This window comes from Brassica rapa, chromosome A09 (assembly GCF_000309985.2).
Source record: "Brassica rapa cultivar Chiifu-401-42 chromosome A09, CAAS_Brap_v3.01, whole genome shotgun sequence".
In the NCBI taxonomy this organism is placed as follows: Eukaryota; Viridiplantae; Streptophyta; class Magnoliopsida; order Brassicales; family Brassicaceae; genus Brassica; species Brassica rapa.
The window spans coordinates 41960632-41969449 of record NC_024803.2 but is presented as its reverse complement, the minus strand read 5'-3'; the positions used below and the strand labels follow the sequence as shown (position 1 = coordinate 41969449).

At 36.3% G+C, this 8818-nt stretch overlaps 4 protein-coding genes across 6 annotated transcripts; 2 read left to right on the top strand and 2 right to left on the bottom strand.

The window, feature by feature from the left end:
- Window positions 1-59: 59 nt before the first annotated feature.
- On the top strand, window positions 60-1390 carry LOC103842995 (photosynthetic NDH subunit of lumenal location 2, chloroplastic). Its single transcript, XM_018654129.2, has 3 exons — window positions 60-264; window positions 299-827; window positions 1200-1390. The coding sequence occupies exons 2-3, from the start codon at window positions 348-350 to the stop codon at window positions 1296-1298; spliced, it is 579 nt and encodes a 192-aa protein (XP_018509645.1). The 5' UTR covers window positions 60-264; window positions 299-347; the 3' UTR covers window positions 1299-1390.
- On the bottom strand, window positions 1115-2839 carry LOC103842996 (casparian strip membrane protein 6). The gene is made up of 3 exons (XM_009119685.2): window positions 2112-2839; window positions 1911-2034; window positions 1115-1667 (listed from the first exon to the last, which is right to left on the bottom strand). Exons 1-3 carry the CDS (start codon window positions 2357-2359, stop codon window positions 1452-1454), a joined length of 588 nt encoding a protein of 195 aa, XP_009117933.1. The 5' UTR covers window positions 2360-2839; the 3' UTR covers window positions 1115-1451.
- Window positions 2840-3119: 280 nt separating this feature from the next.
- Window positions 3120-5701, bottom strand: LOC103842994 (RNA-binding KH domain-containing protein RCF3). 2 transcript variants are annotated; one of them, XM_009119681.3, is made up of 7 exons: window positions 5521-5690; window positions 5134-5203; window positions 4556-5055; window positions 4099-4461; window positions 3779-4033; window positions 3502-3699; window positions 3120-3415 (listed from the first exon to the last, which is right to left on the bottom strand). In XM_009119681.3, the coding sequence occupies exons 2-7, from the start codon at window positions 5159-5161 to the stop codon at window positions 3380-3382; spliced, it is 1380 nt and encodes a 459-aa protein (XP_009117929.1). In that variant the 5' UTR covers window positions 5162-5203; window positions 5521-5690; the 3' UTR covers window positions 3120-3379. The 2 variants fall into 2 exon arrangements, with proteins under 2 accessions (XP_009117929.1, XP_009117928.1); XM_009119680.3 differs by having other exon boundaries at window positions 4556-5203; window positions 5521-5701.
- A 1022-nt stretch (window positions 5702-6723) lies between these two features.
- On the top strand, window positions 6724-8733 carry LOC103843189. 2 transcript variants are annotated; one of them, XM_018654082.2, is made up of 4 exons: window positions 6724-7105; window positions 7209-7262; window positions 7364-7781; window positions 7844-8733. In XM_018654082.2, exons 3-4 carry the CDS (start codon window positions 7517-7519, stop codon window positions 8524-8526), a joined length of 948 nt encoding a protein of 315 aa, XP_018509598.1. In that variant the 5' UTR covers window positions 6724-7105; window positions 7209-7262; window positions 7364-7516; the 3' UTR covers window positions 8527-8733. The 2 variants fall into 2 exon arrangements, with proteins under 2 accessions (XP_018509598.1, XP_018509595.1); XM_018654079.2 differs by lacking the exon at window positions 7209-7262 and having other exon boundaries at window positions 6733-7105.
- The last annotated feature ends 85 nt before the right edge of the window (window positions 8734-8818 follow it).

Below are 8818 nucleotides of genomic sequence, written 5' to 3'. Positions count from 1 at the left end.
TCGGTTCAAATTTTTTTGTTCTAGAAATATATGACCCACTCATATGATTAATAGGATCTAAACCCGAACTAAACTTTATTTTTGATTCGGTTTGATCTTTCGATTTCGGATAAATGTACCGAGATCTAGTATTTTCCATGTAAATGTTCACTCATTTTTATGTATATTTCATATTTTAATATAAAATTTTAAGGATAAACATGCGTGCAAATGTGGCAAAAATGAAGTTCCACTAGACAGTATTTTCAGCTCCTCCCATTTCATATCCTCAAAAACAAATTTTTTTTTTTTTGACTAAATCCTCAAAAACAAATTTTTAAAAAGGAAAAGAGTAAAACGAAAATCCGATGAGCTCCTTCACCACCAAAACTCCACCACCGTATCTCCGCCGGTCAAACGACCATCGCCGTATAAATCCACTAATCTCCATCATTTGCTCCGTAGGAGAATCCCAACAAGACAGCTTCACTCGCCGGAGAACCCTGACATCGCTTATAACACTCACGGCCATCGGGGCCGGTGCCATCGCCACGTCATCAGCATTAGCTCAGGAGAAATGGGGAACGAGGTCATTCATTAAGGAGAAATATTTTCAGCCAGGGCTATCGCCGGAGGATGCGGCGGCGCGTATAAAACAGACGGCTGAAGGATTAAGAGACATGAGGGAGATGTTGGACCATATGTCGTGGAGGTACGTCATCTTCTACATAAGACTAAAACAGGCTTATCTGTCACAGGATCTTACCAACGCCATGAACATCTTGCCGGAGAGTCGCCGGAATGATTACGTTCAAGCGGCAAATCAGCTAGTCAGCAACATGAGTGAGGTATGTAGAAGTTAAGTAATTAATGCTTTATAGAAAAATGTTTAAACATTGGTGTTTTCGTTTCTATATATTTTCATTGAGGTAAATTATATAACTATATTTTACAAAAAAAAAATTATATAATTATTGAGTATATATTTTATAAAATGTATATAATGTTTTAAACGGTTCAAATGATCTGGAATTCAAATACCATAATATTATTCATCTTAAAGTTATATTATATTTACAAGATTAATGTAAATCAAACCATACACGAATAGTTGTATTTGTATGAATTGTATTTGTAATTTCATATTTGACGACGATATGCTATTTCATATTCTTATCAATGTCTTATGATAATTCTGTTAAATGTTTTTAATGAAATAGTTGGATTTTTACGTACGGACGCCAAAGGTGTATGAGTCGTATCTCTACTACGAGAAGACATTGAAATCAATAGACGATGTTGTGGAGCTTCTTGCCTAAATGTTATATCTTCACATGAAATCTCTGTATCATTACATTACGTTACATTGCATTACAAGTCTACATTATATATATAAGCTTAAAAGACCATATTGTAGATTAATTAGATACACATCTCTCCACGATTGTGATGCTGAATTAGATATATATATCTTAGTGGCGCGATAGAGAGATACCGGAATTGATAACAACAAGCATGAGCAAGATCACTGCGCAGAAAGAACCGATGAGAGATCCTGAGATGCGTTCGCAGAATCCATCAAATTGCTGGCAAATGGGCGGCCAGTTAGCGGTTGTGTTCCCCTCGTGAGCTAAATACACGGTTGATGTCGCTGCAGAAGCACCACAGCTCACCAAAGCCAACATTACCTTGTTATATATACATAGAAACAAACTTTTTGAGTGTATCGGTAAGACATAGGTTTTCTTGAGATACAAGTTAATCGTCTTGTGTCACACGTTAATTTGCTATGTTTATGCTTACGTGCTGTTGTCCTATTGAAGCTCATGAAATAGTAGGTGTAGTGTAATAGAAGAGGAGTACAACTATATACTTTGAGCTCATGAAAGACTAGCTATAGGTGCAATTTTAGAGGAGTAACTAAAAATTACCGTATCGATGGCGAGCAAGATGATTCTTGAGGTTTTAGCTTTAGTACTGATGATATGAAAGATACTCACAGGTAGAGAAAGAACCAAATATCCACCAGCAACCGCGTTTGCAACCACAAAGAACCTATGAAACAGACCAATATGGTTATCTATGGAAAAAATATACCAAACTAACGTAACTGATCTCATTGAGTATATTACATGAGCGTTGGTAAGTCGCTGTATTTAGCTTTAAGGAGTACAAGCTGAGTCAAAGAGACAACTGATTCTTGTGTTGTTCCCATGGCGAGTGCGCTTCCTATAGTTCCGAAAACAGCAAATAACCGAAAAACAAATCCAAGAGTCGATATTCCTTTCTTTATAACCAGCTTTGGCTCCAGAGTTATAACTTTTCTAGATGGTGTAGATGAGGAAGTTTCCCCAACTTCAATTTGCTTTGCTTCCTCCATTTTTTTATCTGTGGATGTTACACAAAAGGGTCTGTCCACAATTTATATGGATGTCCACAGTGAATAAATTCAAGAAGTGGTTAAGACTTTGAATAGTTGATTATAGTGAAGAATATAAGAAAATTGTAAAGCATAAGTGTAGTATTCATATAAAGACAGAGAAATTAGGTTTTTGCTGAGGACATACAATGAGCAAAGATTAATTTGTAATCTTGTGTATTATCTATCCCCTCTTCACCTGCTCTGATTTGTTACATCCAACAACAACCAATAAGAGTTCTATTTTTTGGCATTATACTCATGTCCTTAATTAGCTATTAATCTAAGCTATAAATTACTTCAAAGTGTTTGCTAATTTGACTGCAGTTTTTCTGAAAGTTTGAACTAGTGAAATCATTTTTTGTTTTTTTTTGTTTTTACTGCAACTTTGTATGTAGAAAGGAATAAAAACTTAGTGAAATTTTTAGAAAATCTATATGTTATAAGAGCAAAGGAAGAAAATATTCAGAGTATCCTGACACAAATATCAGGCATAATGAAAGAAAGTCAAAATATTGAGCCTTCATAGATATTTGTACACTGAATCCAAATCCAGTGATTGGAGTTTCGACTATGTAATCTGTAATTCATTCTCACACAGATGTTGTAGGACCAGTTATAGGCTTATAGCTAGTGCCTTGTGTCATGCCATGTTTGTTTGTAATATAGTTTACTTAGTTACCAAAAATAGAAATGAAAAACACTATTGAAATTCAAATAGTATAACCAAATTAAAATAACAAATAAATAAGCAAAGGAAAAGATGAAAAGACACCCTCATGTTTACATATCTTATGTGAATTGCATAAAAAGTAATTATTACAAAGTAATAAAAAAAATTACATCAACATATAAGTTCTGAAACTGTGGAACACTCTCAGTCTTGTTGTCTTTTGAATAATACTCGAAAACCATAAACCATTATCTTTCTTCTTCTTTTTGTGCTAAAACCATTACCTTTCTAAGATAGGCCTTCTCGCTTTAAGAAACATGGTTTCTTCTCTTGGAATTTGAACTCTGTAACAACAAATCATATACTTAAGTTGAATATCCTGATATACAGATCGATACCTAACATTTTCTTCATTGTTACCAGTACATACCAGTTTACTATAGTCTTGATCTCTGGAACCATCACGCTTTGCGTATTTGGACCTGTTTGAAGATTCAGATACTTGAGGAATATATGGGAAAGATGTAGGAAGCAAGACAAGTCCATGATTCATGTCAAAAGCGTTAGCTCTTAATCGCAAGACCACTTGCGTAAGAGCTTTCATAGCTGCATCAGGACTTCCAGTAATCTGACCACAACAAAACAGAATATTACCTTAGTCTATACAGCAAATGGTTCTAATAATACATTTATGTGTCTTTAATTACCTGAACCATCTCCTCATCTTCACGTGCAATTTTTGGTACATTTTCCTTTTGAAGAATACGTATATTAGCTCGTGTTACACTCCTCATCTCGGATATAACAGCACCACCTTTTCCAATTAGGCACCCTATATGGGAGCTCGACACAAGTAAACGAGTGGAGATTGTTGCATCATTTGTATCTTTACCAACTTTCTCACTGCATCTCTCTTGTAAACGTATGGCTGCATTCACCGTTGGTGATTGATCCTCATAGAACTACACACACAAAAAAATCGTTTATTTAAATAATAAGATCTTTATATGAGATTTCTTTTGGTTACCTCTTTTGATGAAATGAAAATGATGCTATCATCTTCTTCAGTTTCCGAGGTATTGACTCTAATGGTTGCACCAGTTTCTTGCCTGATCTGATTAATGAAACCACCTCCTTTCCCTATAACACCTCCAACATTTTCAGCTGGACAGATGAAACAAACACAAAACTCCGTCGCATCCGCTACGTCTCTGCGTGCAGTGTAGTTTCTGTGAGAGCTGGTTAATGGTGCACACATCAACATCCCACCAGGTTGATACATTGTACTTGGAGAAGAGAGGAGAGAGTGCTGAAACCGCGACGGGTTATCATGAAGCAGTGAAGCAACTTGATAAAGAGCCTCTCTAACAACCAGAGGCTCTCCAATAATCTGAAAGAAACAAAATCAACCAACAACACACACACACATGAGCTAATCTTAGAAGTCATATATAAAGACTTGTGAGAGTGTATCTATCTATCACCTGAAGAAGCTCATCATGGCTCAAAGTCAAAGCACAGGGAGGTAGGTTATCTTTAATGACACGAATCTGAGCATTGGTTTCGGTACGCAGCTTCTGGATAACTTGTCCGCCTTTCCCGATAACGCAACCTATCTGGTCTGAAGGAACAAGCATCCTCACAGTAACCATTTGTTTTCCAACAAGATCCTCATCACCATCATCATCATCATCATTGTCATTACTGTCCGCTACAACCATGTCATGAACCTTGAAAAGAGCATCCAAAGCAGGACAAACAAGCTCTCCATCGTCTCCAAAATGATTCAACTCATCACTAGTGGAATATATGGTAACAACACGCTCCTCACAACCGGGCAAAGCTTCGTTGATCCTCATGTTTGACTTTGTCTCTGACCTTATCTGCTTTGCGATCTCACCGCCTTTGCCGATAATGCTCCCAGTCTTTTTCACAGGGCACAAGTAACGATAGACAGTGTCTTCAGAGCCGATAACGTTGTGATCTGTATCATCATCATGAAGATTTCTTCTCTTACTTCCTCCATTTCCAGGAAACTCAGATTGGAAGTTAGATCTCTTACCATGGATGTTCCTCAGAGTACTAGCCATTTCAAGAGTGACGAGGAAGTAAAACCACAATGCCACAGGAAGCTGGATGAAAGCAAAAGATAGAATTATGAATGATCAGATCTCAGCAGCTCGATAGATAAGCTTTAGTTTCTTAATTTGGAAATTTTCAGACATAAACAGCTTGACTTCATCGGTCAACTATTCTAAATCAGGAAACAAATAGACATTATATCACATCTATATCCAGAAACTAGTTTTCTACGAAAATTGAGCTCATGAGAACCATTACGGACCCAACCGATCAAGATCAGTGACACATCACCGACCAAGAATAACCAGTTTACATGATGAACTCGATTTTACCAATATTTAGAAATTTGAAACATGCAAATACTTACCGGAGAAGAATTATTCAACCGTCCCTCTTGCCGGAAAAAAATGTAGCCGCTTATCTCTTCGCCTTCTGCTGCTTCTATGGTGTGTTTTATTTTCGGTTTGAAAGCAGAGAAAACAAGTAATGGGGCCAACGTTTATAAATGTAAACAAACATCTGTAGGTTAAGCTTGACAGGTGGCTTTTTAGCTGTGTAATTTAACTGTTCTTCGGGACGTGACGGCACGTATTAATAATGGGCTCTAACCATCATTTAAATAAATAAAATACATTTACCTGAAATTAGAATAAATGATTTATTTTCGTTATACTATTATTTATGACGAAATAATTATTAAGACTTTGATAAACCAATATGATAAAAAAAAAATTTATTTTGTACTTCCAAGGTCAGTGATGATTACTTGATTAGTATTTGATTAAATGGATATAAAAATGAATTTCTTACAAGACTTTAATATCACCAGCGACAAGCATTGGAAAGTAATGTTCAACCATCATTATAGTTTGGTGAACTAATATTTTGAATTGCTAACGACTGCATAAATGTTGACAAAATGTAGCAATCTTTATTTTTAGGTTTAAGATGTTGCATTTTATAGTGTTGTTTATATAAACAGTTGAAACTTTTGATAGATTAACACTAACAATTGATGCAAAGAATAGAAAATAAACTACATTATTATTGACTTGTAATTTTCTTATTCAACTTGTGTCTGGTGGTGGCATAGGATTATTGTGTAGCTGGGGCTGTGAATTATAGATATCTTGAAATAAAATTACCCAACTAGTCTGAACGAACTTGTCTTTGGTTGGCATGTGCTAGATTGAGACTTTCATATCTAACTTTTATAAAGAACAAGAAGAGTATATTATCTGTATATAAATAATGATAACAAAGGCAAACTAGTATAGTTAAATTATCCAATCGATACTGTAGAAACTAGTCGGCAGATATGCGTAGAAATTTGATAGTCAACGTCGTTAAAAATTGCTAATACTATTCATTAACTCAATAATCGGTTGAAAATAACCAAAAAGCGGTAGTTCAAAAACATTCAGAGAAACTAACTACGCCTAATTCACAATAATAGAGCTCAAATGATTTTTTTTGAAAAACCATTGTTAGACTTTACACTTGTTAATTTTTAAATATTAACATTGGTATTAAAAAATTTATAAAAAATTCTAGGAGTCTCACCCATTGTTAGATTATTTTAACAATGCATGTCTCTTGGTAGTATTATTAATCTTCCTTGACAAAATTCAGTGAATTCATTTTTTCATACAAATTAAATGAATCCTTTGTCAACAAATGCATTCAACTTTTGAATTACACTAATTAGTGATTTTGATATTTATATCCTTTGTATAAAAGTTTCTTCATAATATAGTACAGTATCATTTAAATAAAGATAGAACAAAAGCAAAAGGTAAAGCTTACAAAAACAAAGAGTCCACAGCAAAGAAGAAGAAGCAGTAGCTCTCCCCCTTTCCAATAAATTAGGGTTTTTTTCGATCGAATTGGCGACAAGCAAGATCATTTTCTTCCGACAACAGTCCAGATTTGACTCTCCGAGTTTCGAAACAGTAAGCCCTTTACTTTACTTCACTTTGTGTCTGCAAATCTTCTAACGGATTTTGCTGTCATTTCGAAATTCATAATGCATCTGCAATGAAATCTCTTGTTTAGAAGACAATGTGGGGTTCGTTGATCAATAACATTTTGTCTTTTTGAAAGCTAAAGGTAAGATCTTTGCTAGTCATAGGATGAGTGGGATTGGTTCTGAGTAATGTTTGTTTTTGACGATTGAAAGTTTGAATCTTTTGGTGCTATTTGATTTTCAGAGGTGTGTTAAGCTAAAGGACAAGGAACATATCCGAATCCATATATGTTTTTTGCGAAACGTATCTCATAGTTTATGTAGTTGGAGAGGTGTTTAAGCTTTGATTTGGAGAGTCCTCAGACATATATAGAAGCTAAGCTGTTGTGAGCTTCAGATGGGTTCGCTCTGTTGTGTGGCTGCGAAGTCAGACAGATCAAACTCTCCAAGTCATGACTTTTCCTTTGGCCCTCATGAGCCTTACTGGAGGACTAACTCAAGTTTCTCTCCACCTTCATCGAGATGGGATCTCCATGGTTTAACCGATGGTGTTAGCTTCTATGGATCTTCCACATCATCAAACGCTAACGTTCTTCGTAGTCCCGACCTTTCTCAGACTCGTCATTGGACACCCAGTGACTTTGAATCTGCAACAAGAAGAGGTTTGCGCCACATTCTCATTATTTAACAAAGCTTCTTTTTCTTGACGTTTTGCTTCTCGCAGATCAAACTCCTAAGCGATTTTTCCTGTCTAAGCCGGTTCATCCTATACTTCACCCTTCTGATAACGCTAGAGAAATAACGTCTGACTCTGCGGATGCCTGTAGCTGGAGCAGCGGGACACCAAGCAGCATCGATTCCACGGATGTTCCCGAGCCACTTCTTGATGCACAACGAGTGGTGGCCTCAAGTACATTTAAATGCGGATTGTGTAACAGATACATCTCGCAGAAGTCTCCTTGGGGATCACGGTCCATCATGAGGAACAGAGACATGCCTGTCACAGGAGTGCTTCCTTGTCAACACGTCTTTCACGCCGAATGTCTTGACCAGTCAACTCCAAAGACTCACGGTAATGACCCGCCTTGTCCGGTATGCACCAAGCAGGAAGGAGAACACTCCAACAAATCACACAATATTGGCCTGAGGCTTAAACCGCTTTGTGAAGATGGGACGTCTACAAGACAATGGGGATGTGCTCAGGTTGGTGACTGTGTTGAGAGTGCTGTTAATGTGCCGCCGAGAAACACCATGCTGATGATAAACAGGAACAGGATAAGGAAGAATCTCTCGTTGAGAGGAAACTCAAGCAAAGATTCTCCAAGAAAAATCAAGAAAAGTAACTCGTTTGCCTTGGAAAATCAAGTGTCGCTTGTGCATTCGAGAGGGAAACAGAAAGCAGCTTAATGGTAGCTGGAGAACGTTTAACCTTTTGACAAGACTGATCTTGGAAGATCATTAAAGGACTGTAAAATATTCATTTTGGGAGATGTGTAAGCAAATTTGTTTAGGTCTTTGATTGTTATCTATCATGTAATCAGCTAAATTGAGTAAACCGGTTTGTGATTCATTTAACGGTTAAGTTCTTTCAATATTTATTTTCTAATTACATGACTTGAATGTGTCTATTTCGTTTTCTGGTACAGTTCACTATACATTACTTTGACAATGGTGGTGGTCGGTTCTTTTTTATACTCTT

What these genes read in the sequence shown, in the direction of transcription:
- LOC103842996 (XM_009119685.2), bottom strand. Translation starts at nt 2,359, where the DNA reads ATGGAGGAAGCAAAGCAAATTGAAGTTGGGGAAACTTCCTCATCTACA. An exon ending in AGCGACTTACCAACGCTCAT is followed by an intron (nt 2,035 to 2,111) that starts GTAATATACTCA and finishes TCTGTTTCATAG; the next exon opens with GTTCTTTGTGGTTGCAAACG. An exon ending in TCTTGCTCGCCATCGATACG is followed by an intron (nt 1,668 to 1,910) that starts GTAATTTTTAGT and finishes ATATATAACAAG; the next exon opens with GTAATGTTGGCTTTGGTGAG.
- LOC103842994 (XM_009119680.3), bottom strand. Translation starts at nt 5,161, where the DNA reads ATGGCTAGTACTCTGAGGAACATCCATGGTAAGAGATCTAACTTCCAA. An exon ending in GCCATGATGAGCTTCTTCAG is followed by an intron (nt 4,462 to 4,555) that starts GTGATAGATAGA and finishes TGTTTCTTTCAG; the next exon opens with ATTATTGGAGAGCCTCTGGT. An exon ending in TTTTCATTTCATCAAAAGAG is followed by an intron (nt 4,034 to 4,098) that starts GTAACCAAAAGA and finishes TTGTGTGTGTAG; the next exon opens with TTCTATGAGGATCAATCACC.
- LOC103843189 (XM_018654082.2), top strand. Translation starts at nt 7,517, where the DNA reads ATGGGTTCGCTCTGTTGTGTGGCTGCGAAGTCAGACAGATCAAACTCT. An exon ending in TGAATCTGCAACAAGAAGAG is followed by an intron (nt 7,782 to 7,843) that starts GTTTGCGCCACA and finishes TGCTTCTCGCAG; the next exon opens with ATCAAACTCCTAAGCGATTT.
- LOC103842995 (XM_018654129.2), top strand. Translation starts at nt 348, where the DNA reads ATGAGCTCCTTCACCACCAAAACTCCACCACCGTATCTCCGCCGGTCA. An exon ending in TAGTCAGCAACATGAGTGAG is followed by an intron (nt 828 to 1,199) that starts GTATGTAGAAGT and finishes TTAATGAAATAG; the next exon opens with TTGGATTTTTACGTACGGAC.